General features: G+C 37.3%; 1 protein-coding gene across 1 annotated transcript; it reads left to right on the top strand.

Moving 5' to 3' along the window:
- The first annotated feature begins 7,745 nt into the window (after nucleotides 1–7,745).
- Nucleotides 7,746–18,594, top strand: chpfa (chondroitin polymerizing factor a). The gene is made up of 4 exons (XM_016565079.1): nucleotides 7,746–8,191; nucleotides 10,267–10,831; nucleotides 15,285–15,467; nucleotides 15,710–18,594. The coding sequence occupies exons 1-4, from the start codon at nucleotides 7,902–7,904 to the stop codon at nucleotides 16,970–16,972; spliced, it is 2,301 nt and encodes a 766-aa protein (XP_016420565.1). The 5' UTR covers nucleotides 7,746–7,901; the 3' UTR covers nucleotides 16,973–18,594.
- Nucleotides 18,595–19,012: the final 418 nt, after the last annotated feature.

Raw genomic sequence — 19,012 nt, 5'->3', positions numbered from 1 at the left:
TGATACAGTGATTCACATTAGGACTTTAATCGGGGAATAAGAATGGCATTTGGCAGAGGAAGACCACAAGTCCTAGACCGACCATTATCCTCACGGCTTCAAAGCCACTCTTTCCTGCTTGCCCTTTATCTGGTGAGACTCCTGGATGTGATAAGCACGAGATGGGGCCTAATCATAACATGGAAAAAGATGCAATCAGGAATATCCAAAAACAGCCACACTGTGATGTATGAGAGAGATAATGCAGAGGGGGAAACGGAGGGGGGAACTGTGATTAAGTTATCCAAATAATCAGTGCGAACATACACATTCACATTTATCTTTTCGTAGACCTGTCGTCCTCTGCGCCTGCTGAGACCTCAGGTTACATTATGAATTGCATGGTTACAGATAAGTCTCTTCTTTTTTCACTTTGTGAAAGAGCGAAATTCATCCCTACTTAATCCCCCAAGAATGCTGGATATGAAGTCAGTCACGACAGGGCTGGAACTGCACAGAGTGGCTTGGGTTCACTTCTGTGGCGCGTGGCGCAGAGCCATGGCACAATCTCCTCTTGGAGCACGCCACTAAATCATGCGAGTGGAACCATGGCGCTGCGCAACTCCATCACTACGACGCTGTCTGTCACACGCAGATGGGACAGACCCAAAGTACGAGAGAACAGCAGACGCATGCTTGAGGTGAAACACTGTACGTGTGCCAAACGGGCCAAGCAGCTGTCATCTAATAGTTATCTGATCCATCTCTCAAGGCCGCTTGATTGGCTATCTCCCCATTCTCCAAATGAGATTCGCTTCTCTCAGATTGAACATTGGGGAGAAGACTGTACAGTCTGGGACACACTAATATACATTGGTTAGGTCCAATAGGAGACCTGTGAGTGGATAAACAATTACGAGTCTGTCGTCATTTATTTACCCTAATGTCATTCTAAACAGTCTTTCTTTTTTCTGTACAATGCAGATACTTTGAAAAATCTTTTTTTGTCCATACAATGAAAGCCAACATGGGCCAGTGTTGTTTTTTTTGGACCCCATTGACTTTCGCTGTACGGAAAAAGAACAGTTCATCTTTATTGTTTCCGCAGAAGAAATAAAGTTATACATGCTTAAAACTACATGAGGGTAAGTAAATGATGACATAATTGTAATTTTTGGATGACCTGTCCCTTTTAACACAGTGGTCCTCAACCAGGGGAGCAGGAAAATTATTTGAACTAAAATAAAAAATATTACATTAAAATATTGTAATTTAATTAAAATGCTAAAATACACATAAAATTGAGGTGTAAGGTAAATAAATCCTTTTTATTAACTAAATATAAATTGTATTAAAAATCCCCTATTTCATTGCAACATTGAATTAATATTGTTATTGCAACCTATTGTTCTATTAAAGAAGATAGTTCTTAAAAAATTCTGGAACAAAAATGATTACGGATAATTAATTTAACATACTGACATTTCCAATTTCTGTTAATAAAAAGTTTGTAAACAAGTAGCTTTGTCATTATTAAAGTAGAACATTACAAAGAAAATATTATATGAGGGGCTTTTGAATATTGAATTGGATAATGGAGGCCTTCAAGTCAAAAAGGTTGAGAACCACTGCTTTAATAGAATAAGGTAAGTGTGCTCACAGATTGGGTCACAAATGGGCATTTAAATTTAAATGTTGACTGAGAGTGTATTCACACACACACACACACACACACACATAAAAGCGAGAGGGTATGTCGTGTGCACAGGCACACCTGTCCGACAGACTCCTGGCGGGCCGCCAGCACATGACCCCGGAGACTCCAGAAGAGGTGAGGCTTCCCATCGCTTCCTCAAGCACTCAGCTCTCAGCCCCGCAGATCAGAGCACAATCAGAGTCCTGAGAGCCAGTTTAGCTGCCTCCGTTTCATCTCCTCTCAGCCTCAGCATGTGAATGGCATGCTGTCTGTCAAGAGACCCTTGGCACAGCCCAGCCCCAGATGAGAGGTTTGTGATGGCATGCGTCGTGCCCCAAAGAAAGCATCATTGTCTCTGCAAAATTTTTTAGACCTCCAGGTGTATGAGAGAGAGAGTGTGTGCGGAAAAAGTGTGAGGGGAGCTTTAGGTGCAGCTGACCTTTTATAATGTGAAAATGTGAAAATTTGATTAGCTAAACAACACCTTGTTAAAGGTAATTTTGGATTGTCTCTGTTTAGCAAACAATCTCCCTCTTGTCAAACTCGTGCATTTCAGAGTGTTAAGGGAAGGAGTAGTTTATGATGACACCCACAGCCCGGAGGTCCACCTAAAATTCCAACTCTGACCCCCAATGTGTCTACCTCTGAAACAGAGTACAGCTTAACCCTTAGTAAACCCATGACAATGGAAGCTATGATCAGCAACTTTTATGGAAATTAACTCCCCTGTATTTTTTTTCGAAAGTCATTTTAAAGTTGATTTAACTAAATACTTTTTTAAAATGCCATCTTTCGAATATTTTATATAATCTATGCAGGTACTGTGAATAATTCATTCTTATTCTTAACATTTTTTTTTATTATTTTTATTTTGTGAGAAGTGCTCAATGGAATGTGTATATTAAAAAATGAATAGTTTCATAGAGTGAGCAGTAAATAAGGCATATTTGAGATGTATTATATTGAAATTCATTTTACGCCTGTAATTCCAATACTGTACCATATGCACTCTAAACAATAAATGTGAAACAGAAACGAAATGCTTTACAGCCTGTTGCCGCAAAATAACTTTCAACAGTTCCACACACAGATTTTCATTCTTTAGCTCTTTATAAAACAATCTGTATTATGCTGCTTTACCACTCCAGCAACCAGCATACAGATCTGAAGAAACTACATGCAACATGAAGAACTTTTATAACTTCTAGAGAACCATAACAACTCTGGAATACAGCAAGAAGTTTCATGATATATGTATGTATGTGTGTATATATATATATATATATATATATATACTACTGTAGCATAAAGATCTTAAGTGAAAAAATATTCTGTTAAACTAACAGATGTCCTGCAAATATCTATTGAAGAACTATTATTTATTTATTATAAACAACAACAAAAAGAAAGAAATTTGGTATATATGCTTGATTTATGACTGATTTATGACAATATGACCATCTCTGAGAAGAAGTCTACAAACATGTTTGATTCAGTTATACAGTCCAGACAGGGTGAGCAATGGTGACACAATTCATTCCAGTATTAGTTTACTCGTGCTCAGGTATCTAGTATCTTTCCTAACTTACTCCAAGTGATTAGCCGTGCTGTCTTGCTTCTTCAGAATCATTATCAAATATTTTAGGATTTATTTAGTTGTTTAAAGACAATCCAAAAATTCTTAAATTCCATTCAGCTTGTGCTTTTGCATTCCAGCCCCCCAATTGTTTAAATAATGATTTATGAGCATATCAAATCATGCCTGTAGTGCATTTAAAACAAAGCCATGAATCTTACACATTTGGCCTGTAATAGCTGTCCTCTCATCTATCATCTGCAAAGATCTGCATTATCACCCTCATTAACTGTCCTCCCAATGTAATTTGTGGCTCTCAAGACAGTTCTTCATTGTGATGTTGTCTTCATTTCGCCGTACACACTCTACCTCATCTATCCGATGGCCAGGGGGTCCCGAATTGAAATCCAAGACCTCCCTGCTCTTTTGAAGTCTCACTTCACTATTGGATTCAGATACGGTGATGTACTGCATCACATACAGGTACAATCAAAGATGGAAGCTCTGGATCTGTTTTCATATCTCGTTAGAGATAGCCGAGAGCAGAAAGGGGATGTGATAGGCTGTTTATCTGTTATCTCAGGGTCAGGTCTTTTTGATTTTCACTCTTTGTTTTCCCTCCAGCTTCAAAGCTGCAAATATGAAAAGTTTTGTCTGAGCTGCAGGTGTGTTGCAGTTCAATTTATCATTACATAAAAGAGGGAAGATAACCTGCCTGTCTTGTGAGATAGTTTAATTGCACAGAAACGGCAATCAATTCTGGACTGAAGGCAAATAAATTTACTGAAAGTTAGTGCATATGGCATTTTGTTCAAAATTTTTCAATTTAGAAAAGATGATTTACTTTAAAAAAAATATGAAATCAGTTTAATTAATAACATCTAATTGCACTAACAGGTTCTTGTTCTTGTTATTCCTGTAGTTATATGAGATGAAGAGCCTTCTTTATATTAAAGAAAGTTATGAAAAGTACTTTATCATATCCCATCTATATATATCTGCTGCATAATTGGAAACATGGCTTTGACAAAACAGACTGTGTGCTCTTTCTCCCTTTCTCTCTTCATACATATGTGTGTGTGTGTGTTTTGTTTGGGAGGAGCGATTCTTCATACTTGGCTTAAACTTTATGTACAATAAAGATCCCATTTCAAAGTACAGCAGGGTGTTGAGCCTGGGGTCTTGGCTGAGCGTTCCTGGGAACAGCCCTCTGAAGACCAGGAGAATATCTTCAGCTGACACATGGCGTGGAAAAATCCCCATGCAGAAGTTGTCCACCATACAGACCGTGTAGTCAAACCATCTCTCATTTATTCAGGGCTTAATTAACATCCGATCAGGTAAAACCGAGCCCCCACTTTTGCTACTAACATGGAGATCCATTATTTAGAAAAAAAAGCTGTTAATTATGATCTCCCCCCTTTTTCCTATTGTTTAACATTCTGATGTCAAACAGGGAGTGAGACAACTCCCTGTTACGTTAGCATCCAATGCGATTAGAAATCCCATTGCACACAATATTTTTTAAGCATAGTTAAAATTACGTCCAAATCAAAACCACATGACGCTTATGTGCCATAACCTTTATAAACAAGCCACAGTCATTTCTGGAATCCCCATGAGAAGTCAAGTTCATGAAATTCCTTCACCACTGGCAGTAGAGTTTGTGTTATAAAATGTCAATATTGCCACACGCTTCTGTGCGTCTGTGAACAGGCTTCTCAGTATGGAGAACGGACAGTGTCAAGTCATGCGATGACCTAAACAACAGAAGATGGGAGGGGATTCGGCAGACATGCTGTTTCCTGGAACTCGCATCAGATGAGTAAGATGTTGTCTCTTCAGAACATGAGGGCAGAGTAAAACACCTATAATCACAGTGCACCATATAATAATCTGTTTTGTGCATTATAATTTATTCCAATAAAAAAGCTGTTGCTCACCACAAGATTTGAGCCATAGTTGAATCAGTGCTTGCTCTGTAAGACTTTTTGCAGACTCAGTTCCTGCATAAAAGTGTTCCCGTTTTACAGATCATGAGCTCACCCTATCAGCAGGGAGAGTTTTCACTTGGAGTACAGTAATTAATTCCAGAAGAAGTTGCATCCTCCAAATGGGTCACTTTTAATACTCTGTAATAGCACCACTTGTGAACTTTGGCCCAACGGAGGGTGTTAGTTTTAGGGAAGATGGCTTCAACTCTACTGGGTGCCATTAAACATATGAGTACAGTGCGGACGCTCGTATTGCCAGGTTCATTTAACAGTATCTTGTGGAATTTCTCAAGTACGCTGTTGATTCATTTAATACGCTTCACCACACAAATGGGCTGAGATGGAACATTTCCGATTTTGTGGAATTTTATAAAAAGGACTGAGAATTGAAATGTTTATATATTTGGGTTAGGATTGATATTTATTTATATTATTTATATTTGCATTTTAAAAATATTCTTATTTGATTGTACTTTTTAGATAGATAGACAGATAGACAGACAGACAGATAGATAGATAGATAGATAGATAGATAGATAGATAGATATTAAAATGAGACACTGCAGTAATGTAGCATGGAAAAGATGTAGTCGTTGCACGGTCAAAAAGCCACGTTTTCTGGTGAGATACACATTTGCAAGGAGATGAGCCAAGGAGATAATGGGCCACACACTGATTACTGGTGTGATAAATGCTCTGCAAATTAGAATCAGCACCTTTTTTGTCACGCTGCATAAATAGCTTTTCATCCAGTTCTCTTTCTGTATGTTTACTCAGCTTATAAATGGGAAAAGGAAAATCAGCAATGTTTAAAAAAAGGGAAACTATTTGAAAACTATTTTAACAATTTTGAACTTCTCACTAGTGATAGATAGTATGATGATGAAACAGATGTTTCCCAGAAACATCCCATGTATTTTATAGGCACATGGTTTTATAAAGCAAAAATTGTACAGCTGGATATGATTTTCATTAAGCCTTGAATTTTAGGGGGAGATTTTGAACTCTAAATGTGTGAGCATATAGCGCCACCATGTGTTAAGATTTTGTTGCTTTATGACGATTTTGTTAGTTTGTTTAAGTACACTTGACTGCGGTTTCAGAGACTAGATGGGTGTGCTGAAAAATGTGAATTGAGTTAATTTAGTATAGTTCAATTCAATATGATTTTGACATGATACCATCAATAAGAATGGATCTGTTTTAATCACAGCCATTCACATGCCAGCTGCTAAATACTTCCAGGAGTAGCCTAATAACAATCAAATATAGCCAAGGAACACCTGTTGAAAGAAAATGTCAACTCTCATACACATGCCTTTATCCTAGCAGCTTGACATGAATATGTCTGATGACAGATCATGACTGTCAGATGGCTTCTGCAACAAAATCATTCACCTCTCCTGTCTGCAGTACAAAATCCAAAGCAGAAATGAAAGTCTCTGTAATGATAAAATCTCTCCTTCTGTAGAAAAGGACAAATGCAAGACTTATATCATGCAAATGCAGTTTAACATGCCCTGTCACAGTTCCACAGAAAACCAAAGAGTAGAAAAGCCAACATGTCCTGACAGATTTAAGACTTGAATCTTAAAGCTGAGGACTTGCAACTCGACTTGGACTTGCCTGTCTTGACTCAGGACTTGACTTGGGACTTGTCTGTCTTGACTCGGGACTTGACTCGAGACTTGAATGCAAAGACTCGAGACTTACTTGTGACTTGCAAAACAATGACTTGGTCCCACCTCTGGTAAATACAAAACTAAGTATCCTATTAGAAACCTCAAATGTCAAGGTATTTATGAAAATAAAAAGCTTAATGTTCTATTGCAATTACATTCGTCATTGCTTGAAACAGGTCTAATAGTTGCTTTTAAATATCATCAGGAAATTATGGCAATAAGATGAGTACCCCAATGCCAATAAAAATAATAAGGATCATTTATTTTTATCATTACCATCATTATTCTTGACATTGGCAGGTAAGTAAAGTGACATTTATTTATTTCTTATTCTTTTTTTCTCTTATTTCTTCTTGGCTTGTTTTATTTAGTTTAGTTATGCTATTTATTACTGTTTTTTATATTATATTTATTTTACTTATAACAGCGTATGCTCAAATATGAGCCCACATCGCCCTCTAGTGGAAAAATATAATCCATGATATAAGATTTAGACCACAAGAAGTGAACATGATCGATTCCGAGCTCATGACAGAAAATATAAAAAAATTGTTTGTTAAGCGGCATTGCGACCAAGATTCTGTTTAAGTTACCATTTTGAATTTTCATTGGCTTTTCAAAGGGACCGCTTAGCTTCAAGGATCAAACGTCATAACAAAGAGACATCAGCATTAAAATGCCATTGGATTTCAAACGAGCCGCTCTGCCCATAGCCCCGCCCATTAAGGGATGCCCGGCTCTTTGTAATGACGTTTGATCTTGTGGGCGGGGCGCTCGATTTCCTCTAGGAGGAGCGACAGAGCCACTGACACGTACGAATGCGTCAATAATTTGGAGGAAGGTGATACAGTTACAGGAAAGGAATACGTCCAATGCATTTCCGTTAGCAATCGAAACGCTTTCTTAATGTGCGCTACTCTGTTCAGAAGGTCGCGCTTAAAGGAGGTGTGTACGGCACCAGTAGTCGGAGTACAATGAGGTTTTCTATGTTGATCGGTCTGTTAAGGCCGGTCGGCCCGGTTATTATCGGGATCTCTCTGGGATTTACTCTGAGTTTGTTGAGTGTGAGCTGGGTAGAAGAGAGCTGTGATATTAATACCATAGCAGATGAAGGAATCGTTTTATCCCAAGATGGAAGTCTGAAAGGAGCTCGGAGACCCAACTCCATTTCCACTGGGAATGATGATGGTGAGGAGGAGGATTTCCAGCCGAGAATAATCCCATATAAACCAGTCAAACAGTCTCAGCCCAAGAAACTTTTCAGGTAGACAAACCACTTAAGACTGCTTCATCTGTCTTTTATACCGTGGTTAGCGTCAAAAAAATAAAATCATATAATTAGTTAAAACCTAAGGAATAATTAATTATCTAGGCGATTCCATCACTGCATGTAAAGTTATTTGCATGTAACAGTTTTGGCCTTCATGATGGGCATTTTTTAATTTTAAAACACCGTTGTGTACGTTTATACTAGCAGAGACAGAAGTTCTCCAAGAAGTGTCTCCAAAAGACAATCAAGACCTCCGTTGGGGATAGAAAATAGATTCATAAATTATGTCTTTATTAAATCTAAAATAGCCCATATGTAGGGGATGGAGTAGGGTTGAGGTCAACGTATAATTACAGTAATTATTATTATGAACGACAGCTTTGAGTAGGAAGTCATTTTACAGTTACAGTTACAAGGTTCTCTGTCTGTGAGAGAACATTTCTCTAATGATTAACTAGTAAAAACCATAAAAGAACGACACAAAAACATATCCGGTGTTGTTGTTTACTTTTGCTGGAATTGGCTGTTTTCATGTATTTCACGGTTAATCTTGCTACCTTAATCGTGTTGGAAGTCAGACATGCTCATGTTGACTAACTCAAAATTAAAGCACGTTGCATTTTGCCCTAATTAACCCTACAATGTTTACATTATTCATTTTATTAGCAACTGTTTTTAGACACGCTCTTGCATATTAATGACATTTTGACAAAATCACAAATGTTGAAAAAATGTTTTCAGCCAGTGGAAATATAAACCTTACTTTATTTTCTTCTCTTAATGAAGACAAAACAAAAATACTCCTCTTACTGGAAAATTCAAAGCTTTGAGTTTGGATTTAACTAATGCTAACGTGACTCAAACCTCTACACTTCACTGCTGGTGGTTTAGGCTTTGACAATTACAGATAGAATCAAATATTTGCTTTTGCTATTCAGAGAATTTTGCAACAAGATTGCCAATGACTCAATGTCATTTCACAAACACTGAGAGGTATTTCAATATTGTTTCGTGGGAATTAGATGAAACACGCCTGTGGCAGGCTTATATTGTAACTATATGTTTTTTTTTCTTTCCCACATTCTTCTTCATTTAATATGTCCCATTAGAAACTCTGTAATTATTAAGGGTGGCTCCCATGGTGCTCATTTCTCTATTTCAGTCAACACTTAGGAAGGTTAGAGACTATAGTTAACTAATCCCATAACATGATAGGGTCAGTTGTCTTTGGTTATCAGTTAGGTTCACATTGACCTCATACCTTTTCCTCTAGGCACTGGTTCACAAAGCTGTATCCTGATAGTTGAATGCTAAATTTATCCAAAACTCCTGTTTTCAGGCTTACGCCCAAAATTTCTGCCTACAAAAAATAATTATATATTATATTATAATAATTATTTCTCATTGTTGCAACATTGCTTTTTATAATTGCAAATGCAAATATCTCAAAATTGCATCTTTATATCTCACATTATTTCATATTATATACTCACATATTATATACTTTTATAGTATAAATTATTATTTTGAACTAGCTTTTATTTTTATATTTTAACTTTTAGTTTTAATTTTGCTATGTGCTTTTGTCATTTTTCTCTATATAGCTTTAATTTATTTCAGTTTTAGTTTTAGCAGTTTCAGAAACATTTCTAATTTCGTTTAAGTTTTTCATCTAATAATTATATTTAATTTTATTCAGTCTTAATTTAATATAAATGTAGCTATATTGTAATGTGTATAAAGTGTATATAAAGTATATAATTGTAATAGTAGTATTAGTTTTAGTTTAGTTTTAGTTTGAATATTTAATGCAACTATTTTTCATAATTGTGACAATATAAATCATAATTGCATCTATATAACTTGCAATTGAAAGATTAAATCTCACAATATGGCAAAAAACTCACAAAAAACTTAATATATTACCGTTTTTTTGTTTGTTTGTTTTTACTCTGATGTGGAAAGAGGCTTCCATGTAGCTGTGTGGTTAAACATCGCAATGTCAAAGTTGCAATCCTGATTTGCACAATCATGAGTTGTAAATTGTAGTGATCTGTTTGTTTCCACAGGGCAAAATACATCAGCACAGAGCTGGGAATCCGAGAGCGTCTTTTCGTGGGAATACTCACTTCCAAAAACACCATCAACACTCTAGGTGTGGCCGTCAACCGCACCATCAGCCATCATCTGGACAATGTTGTGTTCTTCACTGGTACGCGAAGCCGCAAGATTCCCCACGGGATGGTCGTGGTCACCCACGGTGATGAACGCCTCATCTGGAACATGTTCCAGACCATCAAGTACATTCTAGAACACTACATCACAGAGTACGACTGGTTCTACCTCGCCCAGGACGACACGTACACTCAGGCGGATCGTATCAAGGCTCTGGTGGAGCACTTGAGTATGGACCGGGTGCTGTATATGGGCAGCCCTGAAGAGTTCATCGGAGGTGAGATGCAGGGGCGGTATTGCTATGGGGGTTTTGGATACCTGCTGTCCCGCAGTCTTCTGCTAAGGCTCCAGCTCTTCCTGGAGAACTGCAGGAACGACATCCTCAGCGCCAGACATGACGAGTGGCTTGGGCGATGCATCATTGACTACGCTGATACCAACTGCGTGGAAGAATTTGAGGTGAGATAAGTCCTGCATTCAGTGGAAGTTTACAAATATGTAAATAGTTTCACTCTGCCTTGGGAAAACCTTTATATTCCATGAAATCTATATCTGGGAAATGAAATCTTAATATCAAAAATATTGTATTGTGATCTACACAATACACAAAAACTTTTTTCTACACAAAAATTTGGGGTCAGGAAAATGTTTTAATGTTTTTGAAAGAAGTCTTATGCTTATGCTCTTATGCTTTTATTAGATCAAAAATACAGTAAAAATGTAATGTCAAATATTATGAATTAAAATAACGGTTTTCTATTATAATATATTTTAAATGAAAAAAATTATTAATGTGATGGCAAATTTCAGCAGCCATTACTCCAGTCTTGAGCGTCACATGATCTTTCAGAAATAATTCTAATATGCTCTTTCTGCTCAAGAAACATTTCTTCTTATTATTGTTGTTGAAAACGTGCTGCTTATTTTTGTGAAAACCATGATGCATTTTTTAGGATACTTTGATGAATAGAAAGTTGAAAAGAAAAGCATTTATTTGAAATAAAAATCTTTTGTAACATTATAAATGTCTTCACTGTCAGTTTTGATCAATTAAGAATAAAATAGTACATTTCTTTCAAAAAATTAACTTTTGATTTAAATGATAGAATAGCTCCAGACCTGTGACCCTGTCTTAATCATGACACTATGTAAAACAACATGTAACGCTGTGTTAAGACCCAACGACTGACAGTTAACATACTCCCAACATGTTTAGCTCATGTGGGCCATGCAAGTTCAAGGTCATCTTGCATCATTTCTGATCCTGTCCCCTTCTTTACATCATTTCCTATCTTGTTTCCTGCACTGTCTTGTTTAAATAAATAAAAAAGGCATAAAACAATAAGTATGTTTACATGTGCAATTATAATCAAGGTACAGCTGTTGATCTACAGTCTTTCTCTCCAAAAATACATGACAATGCATAATCAGATATATTTAAAAGATTAAATACACACCGCACATCACCTCTGTTTTTCAGAGCAAGTGCGCATCGCTGAGGCCAACTGTAGGCCGTTGTATTTGTTGTTTGTTGATTTTCAAATATAAAACTTATTGAAATGTTTTCAGTGTGTGTATCAGTTCTTTTTGAACATTTTCATCTAATTTTAACAAAACCGTGATAGTATTGATAATCGTGATAACTTTGGTCACTATAATCGTGATTTGAAATTTTCATACCGTTACATCCCTAAGGTCGATTAACATGTTTGCATCCTGGAAGCTGAGCTACAATCGCATTATCCAGCTCTATTAGTCAGACTTCACCAAAACCTGTCTGGTCCAATTTCACTCTGACTAAAGCATTTACATGACATTTTTGTTGTAGTTTCACTAAAATCAACCTTTAAAGTGCATTTAAACACAATGACATATTTCTTGGCACATCATACACTAATCATTAAAGAAGAAAGTGTAATGATGGCGTTTAGGGCATTTTACGAGGAGTCTAATTCTATAATGAGTATTATCTTTGTTCTAGTTCCACACATAATCATAATTATGTTTGGTAGATAAATGTCTGTGAATGTGAGATTGTAGAACTTTGTGTTATTGGAAATGCTTTTGTGTGTGGAAAAAAATGCTTGACATATTTTCAGCTGCACATTATTTGAATGAGCTATCAGTGTCTGTAATTTCCATCTCTGTGGCCTTGATTGAAAGAGAGTCAGACTCCCAGTGGTAAACCTGCGGTGTTTGATGACAGACAGCTTTATACTAGTAGTGTGTCTCACTCTTACTGCGTGGGACCCAACGGGGCCTTATTCTTGATTAAACTAAATCTCTCTGCCTTTCAACTCACCAGCACACGTATACAACAACCAAAGACAAGATTCAGATGACTCCTTTGAAATATGCTGCTGCTCTCAGCAATTAAAGGGAAGGTCTCCAGTCTGCTGCTTTAGTCTGTCAGTCAGTGCAACGTCTGAAGTTTCACCTCTATTCAGGTCTTTACACTCACTGCCAGTGACTGCTGGAATTGAATTCAAGACACGTTTTAGTCGCTCTTCCCACCATCTTCAAGTACAGAAACAGTACAAATCAGCACTCGTTTGGAATGTTGTTGTTTTTTTCAATGGTAATATGGCATCATGGCCTTTCTCAACTGAAATACCTTTTACATTTTGCAGTCTGTCTCTTCTGACTCCCGTAGACTGAGGTTGGATCTCAAAGCTCTTAGTTCTCCTGTCTTTCTCTCTGGGTTAGAGGTGATGCAAGTCAGCGGCTTTGTTTCTGCATCCACAGATCCCTGTTTGCCCAGAGTTTGTCTGGGAATTCGGCAGTACGTAAGCAAGAAAGAGTCTAAAATATACACAAGCTTTAAAAATAAAAAAGGCAAGAATTCATGTTGCCTGGACTGTCTGGACATCTCTAAACATCTCTCATATCTAGTTTACTCCTTTCCACTGAACCAGACAATTTTAAAATAATTATTAAATACAAGACAAGTACTACTTAACTATTAATATATATGGTCTGTCTTATAAATGTTGACATTCACTTGTATATTTTATATATAGACCTTTTGTAGGCTTGTTTATGTGACTGTTTTCATTTAGAATGTGCAAATTGTGGCTTAGTGTTTTCTCTTGTTCTTTTAATAGCTTGATCAGATTAGATTCACTTTTCTCTGACTGTGGTCTAATCGGCTCATGTGCTTAGTGTCTGCACCCCACCATTGCACACCTAGATAGTGTTCAGCACTTTTACTGGAGTTATAAAGGACTAAAGGAAATGTGAAGCATGATAAAGATTTTTTTCATATGCTTTTGGGAATCATTTATTTTTAGGTATTTTGTAATAGAGTTTCATTACATCTTTTGGAATGTATATGGTTTCTAAATGCAGCGGGTTAGTATGTTTTTTTGTTTGTTTGTTTTTTTACCAGTTTTTACTACAAATTACTTAAATTATAGGCACAATGCAAGGTCTTGATATGCATGCTTTTTGACTTTAAATCGCCCACAAAAATATCTAAATTATTTTTAGTTTTGGTGTATTCAGGTCTTTGTCTGTTTGAACTGTATAAATTATAGATCTAGATATAAAATGAGGGCTGTCATTTGCCCAGAAATGGACTAAATGCCTTTAATGCAGTCTTTACATAGACCTCACTTTCTCTTTTTTGTGGTTTAAGTAGTTCTGAAAATCTCTTATGGTATAATTTGTTAGGCTATAATTTCCTACAGTGGTCTTTCATTTAGCTTGTATAAACACCTGCTAAAATTTGAACTGGACTTTGGAAACTAGAATGTTTAGAAGAAAACCTGACCCAAGTTACTGCTGTACACATTTCAGACTCAACTCAAGCAGACTCATGCATCTTTTTAAATTAATTCATCACAACTAAGCACAAGAATTTATGATAAGTTAACAATAACAACTTTTTGTTTGTCTGCTCTGTAACCATGCTATTGAGCTTTGGCACCTTTAGCCCAGACAGAATCACAACTCAAAATTTAATCTCACCTTTAGAGACTGAGCCATATGTCACACTTTTGTTTGGAGGGGTCTGGGGTCCTCCGGTTAATCTGTTCTTGAAACAGGTACTGAGACCTCTATTAATCCATCAGAGAAGCATTAGATGTCTGGATGTCAGTGTGGAGCTACTGGGGAGAGAGACACTGGATCAGACACACTAAACATGATGTACTGTCTCCATTTTGGCATTTCATCCAGTTATAAATCCACCTCTGCCTTTGCCGTCAAAGCACCTCCTGTCTCTCAACACATCATTGTAGTGCCTCCTACACCCTTTTGTGGAGCAGTACTCCCGCAGGGCCAAAAGTGGAAGCATTTACTTTACTTAAGCATCAATTGTTGCAACCTGGAGCCAGCATTCAGAAGAGACCAAGAACCTCAGCTAAACATTGATTTCTAAAGGAATGCACCAGTATTTGAATTCTGGCTGATTCAGATAAGCCAGTACTTTTATATATGTTACGACTGGCAACCGATAAAACGGTTTTGTCTAAATAAGTTCAAAATAAAAAATAAGTCATTTTAAATGGTACAATTGAATTTAGGCAGATTACATTTAACAGTGTTGTTCAATTATTAGTGTTTTTAAAGCTTTAAAGGGATGGTTCACCCAAAAATGAAAATTCTGTCATTTATTCACCCTCAAAAAAATACTATGAAAGTTAATGGCTTCCGTCAACTGTTTGGCTACCAACATTCTTCAAAATATCTGCTTTTGTGGTCAAAAAAAGAAACTGGTTTGGAACAACTTGAAAGCGAGTAAGAGAAGACAACTTTCATTTTTGGGTCCCTTTAAGTGAGCATTTTATTCCTTTTAAGTGAGTACTAGATGACAGCAAAGGTCATTTAAATGTAAAAATAAAAAACAAGACGTTCAAATGAAATGAAGTTTCACTAATCATACTTTTTTTTTTTTCTTTTTTTTTTTCAGGGGCAGAAGTATTATTATTATGAAATGGGAAAAAATTCTGACCCCAGTAAGGAAGATAATGTGCAGTTTAAGAATGCATTGACCGTCCACCCAGTGTCTGATCCAGAGCAGATGTACAGACTTCACAAACACTTCACTGAGATCGAGCTGCAGAAGACATATGAGGAAATCGAAAAACTGCAGGTACCCTTATACTAAACCTGTGCTGCCTAATACTGAAGCCAAACTGAGAAGAAATGTTTTTTTCCTTTGACCTTTTGAGTAATGTGATTCATTATGGGCTTTTTGTAAGGGTGTGTAAAATTGCTAGCACTTTCAAGTGTTATGGTAATGTGCATTTTCAAATGGAGGTAATAATCTGCTCATCAAATATCTTTAAAAATGCTTAACGTATCCCACACCTTGTTCTCTACTTTTTTTAACAGGTGGAAATAAAAAATGTGAGCGTGGTGGCTTTCGAGGGCAACCGTAGTGCCCTGTGGCCAGTTGGAATCAATCCACCCTTTGAGCCAAAGACACGTTTCGAGGTCCTGCGGTGGGATTACTTCACAGAGGATCAGGTGTACTCCTGCATCGATGGCTCTCCGAAATGTGAGCTCCGTGGAATCGATAAGCTAGACGTAGCTGACGTCATTGAGACGGCTATGGGTGAGCTGAACAAGAAGTACAAGCCTGTTCTGCACCTGAAGAAGCAGCAGCTTATTAACGGATACCGGCGCTTCGACCCCACCAGAGGGATGGAGTACACCCTGGACCTCCAGCTGGAGGTGGTTAACCAGAAAGGACACAGTCGCTCCATCACCAAGAGGGTCCACCTGGTTAGACCTCTAAGTCGTATTGAGATCATCCCCATGCCTTATGTTACAGAAGCAACTCGAGTCCATATCATCCTCCCCGTCACTCTTCAAGGCCGAGAGCAAGTTCAGCAGTTTTTGGAAGTGTACGCCACAAACGCGTTTGAAACCAGTGAGAATGCCATCTTGACCTTTCTCTTTATCTACGATACAATTGAGGCCCAACAAGTCAACCAGAACGACATCTTCGCCAGCGTCAAAGCGCAAATCGGTGCTTACGAGCACCGGTATCCAACGGTCAAAATCCCCTGGATCAGCGTTAAAAGCGAAAGTCCCTCTCAAATCAAATTTATGGACATCATCTCCAAGAAGCACCCGGTTGACACATTGTTCTTCATCGCCACTGTGAAAACCAGCATCAACTCGGAGTTCCTCAATCGCTGTCGGATGAACTCCATCAACAACTGGCAGGTGTTTTTTCCCATCCATTTCCAATACTACAATCCCGACATTGCTTATCATAACCAGCCTCTTCCCAATATGATGGATTTGGTCAAAGAGTCCGGCCACTTTGATCGCAGTTCCTTCACCGAAGCATGTTTCTACAACTCGGACTACATGGCGACTCGGACACGCATGTCTTCAGATGTCCAGGAAAACGAGGAGATCCTGGAGAACCTGGATATATATGACATGTTCGTTAAATACTCTGGCCTTCATGTTTTCCGAGCAGTGGAGCCGGCCCTGCATCAGAAATACAGCTACCAGCCATGTAATCCTCGTCTTAGTGAAGATATCTACCAGAGGTGTGTGCAGAGCACCCTGGACAGCCTCGGATCACGGTCTCAGCTCGCCATGCTGCTGTTTGAACAGGAACAGGGCAACAGTACTTAAAACCAAATCCAGAAGATCTTGAGATGATTGAGAGGAGATAAACATTTTTTTTTTGTCCATTGGGCTGGTGTTTTACTAGTAGCCGGTCTGTGGAATCACAGTGCTGGCAATCAAAAATGCTGTCGGTACCAAAAGAAAGACTAAAAACATTTGAAATCTATTTAAAATAGCAGATTTTTGTGACAACGGGATTTATGATTTGCTATCTTTCTCTTTGGAGCAGATTGGTTTGTGTTGGCTCTTAAAGCTAACAGCTGTTAGCTGTTGAAATGATCACTACCATAACATATCTAAATCGCCGTGCCTTCAAAAATATGCTGTCCTTTCATAACACTTTTGTCTTGTCTTCACAGACACTTTTGCTCAAGCAGATTTGTTTATAAGATTTTTAATGTTTGTTTAATGTAACGGGGTTTTTGTTGTATGAAGGAACCGTATCCAGATTCTAACAATGGGTTTATTATTGTTGAAATGCTTCAGTCAGTTCACACTCAATTTATTAACCCTCTAATGCTAGCTTGTTAAATCTAAGAGATTTTCACAAGATAAAAATCATTGTCTTATTGACCATTAGTGCCAAAAAACAAATGTTGAGACAGTTTATTGAGAGTTTCAAACACTATTTTGTCCAAAGCGTTTAAACCGGCGTGGTTCTATACTGTATGTAATTTATGCTTGAATTCTGAAGAGCAGAACACAGATGAAAATACCAGCATATAAATATTTTTACCATTGAAACCGCCTCAAAGAGATTTTTTCTGATGAAACAAGTTAACTTTTGCACTAATACTTTCATTGCAAGTCTGTCTTGTATATCAGTAATGCTGCACAATACGCCTATCAAAGCATTTCATTCTGTTCTAGAAAGATTATAGGGTGCATTACATGGTTATAGTTAGTTCCTGTGCTTTCTACCAGAGAGGAGTGCAATACTAGTGCAATACTGTTCAGATGGTGTAGCGTATTGAGTCTGCTTAGAGCCTGCTGATGGAAACACTCCAGATGAGTTAAGCGCATCTATTGACACATTTCTGAAGATGCACTACAGAGAGCCTCTATTACGTACCATTCCAAACACTTCACAAAACATAATGTGTTTTCGTGACATTATATTGGGTTAAATAAGATTATTCCGATTTGTTTGTTTGTTTTGCAAAGTGAGTGTATAAAGCCTGTATCTATTTTTGTGGGTCTCTTTTTTTTCTTCTTTTTTTCCCTATTTCTTGGTACACGTGTTTACTGTATTTACTTTAGTGGTGTTGAAAATTGTTTTGCTATTTTTTATTTTATTTAAACAATCATAATCTTAATGCAGTACACTGACAACATCTTACAAAAGTGACTTGTGTTACACAATATCATGATGCTGGATGTCAAATGATTTTGCGTACAAAAGCTGTGAGGTTTTACAAGGTGATATGTTTTGTACGTTTTTAAATGACACATGCACAACATGAATGAACGCATCACAAAATGAGCACAGATTAAAGCCGCTACTGGCCTTTAGGGGTCAGCAAAGGAGCATGGGATTACCTGCCCTTGGATATGTATGCTTTCACAGGACTGTTTCTTAACCTCACCTTTGTTGATTTTTTTCACTATAAATATTCTTTATAAATCTATTGTATTTTGTTTTAATATTATTGTACAAAATGTTTAATAAAGACTTTATTTTAGGGCTCAGATAAACATGAGTGCTTGTCTCTTTTCTCCATTACTTTCATCAGGCCACTTCTTGATACTGTATTGCATTTGATATTTATTGTCAGGTCAGATTTTCTCACTAAAGCAACCAATAAGACCGTTAAGTGCATATATTTTTCTGCGACCGTTACTGCAGCATAAATCAAAGGTTACAAATCAAGACCAATAGGTTCCAGATTTCAACATCAGTCTTAATGAGATGCTGTAAATTTTCACCTCTATTTATATGTCCTCTCTTTTAGAGCCCTGAACCACACACACACACACTGCCTTTAGGAACAGAGTGAACCCATATAAGCACCAGGCAGCTGAAGTCAGCAGTATCTAATTATATAC

This window comes from Sinocyclocheilus rhinocerous, unplaced genomic scaffold, assembly GCF_001515625.1.
Source record: "Sinocyclocheilus rhinocerous isolate Xijiao unplaced genomic scaffold, SAMN03320098_v1.1 scaffold1473, whole genome shotgun sequence".
Classification (NCBI taxonomy): Eukaryota; Metazoa; Chordata; class Actinopteri; order Cypriniformes; family Cyprinidae; genus Sinocyclocheilus; species Sinocyclocheilus rhinocerous.
The sequence above is the reverse complement of the archived record's forward strand: the minus strand, read 5'-3'. Positions and strand labels throughout refer to the sequence as shown.

Coding starts and splice junctions, on each gene's coding strand:
- chpfa (XM_016565079.1), top strand. CDS start 7,902: ATGAGGTTTTCTATGTTGATCGGTCTGTTAAGGCCGGTCGGCCCGGTT. Junction 8,192..10,266: donor CAGCCCAAGAAACTTTTCAG/GTAGACAAACCA, acceptor TTGTTTCCACAG/GGCAAAATACATCAGCACAG. Junction 15,468..15,709: donor AGGAAATCGAAAAACTGCAG/GTACCCTTATAC, acceptor TTTTTTTAACAG/GTGGAAATAAAAAATGTGAG.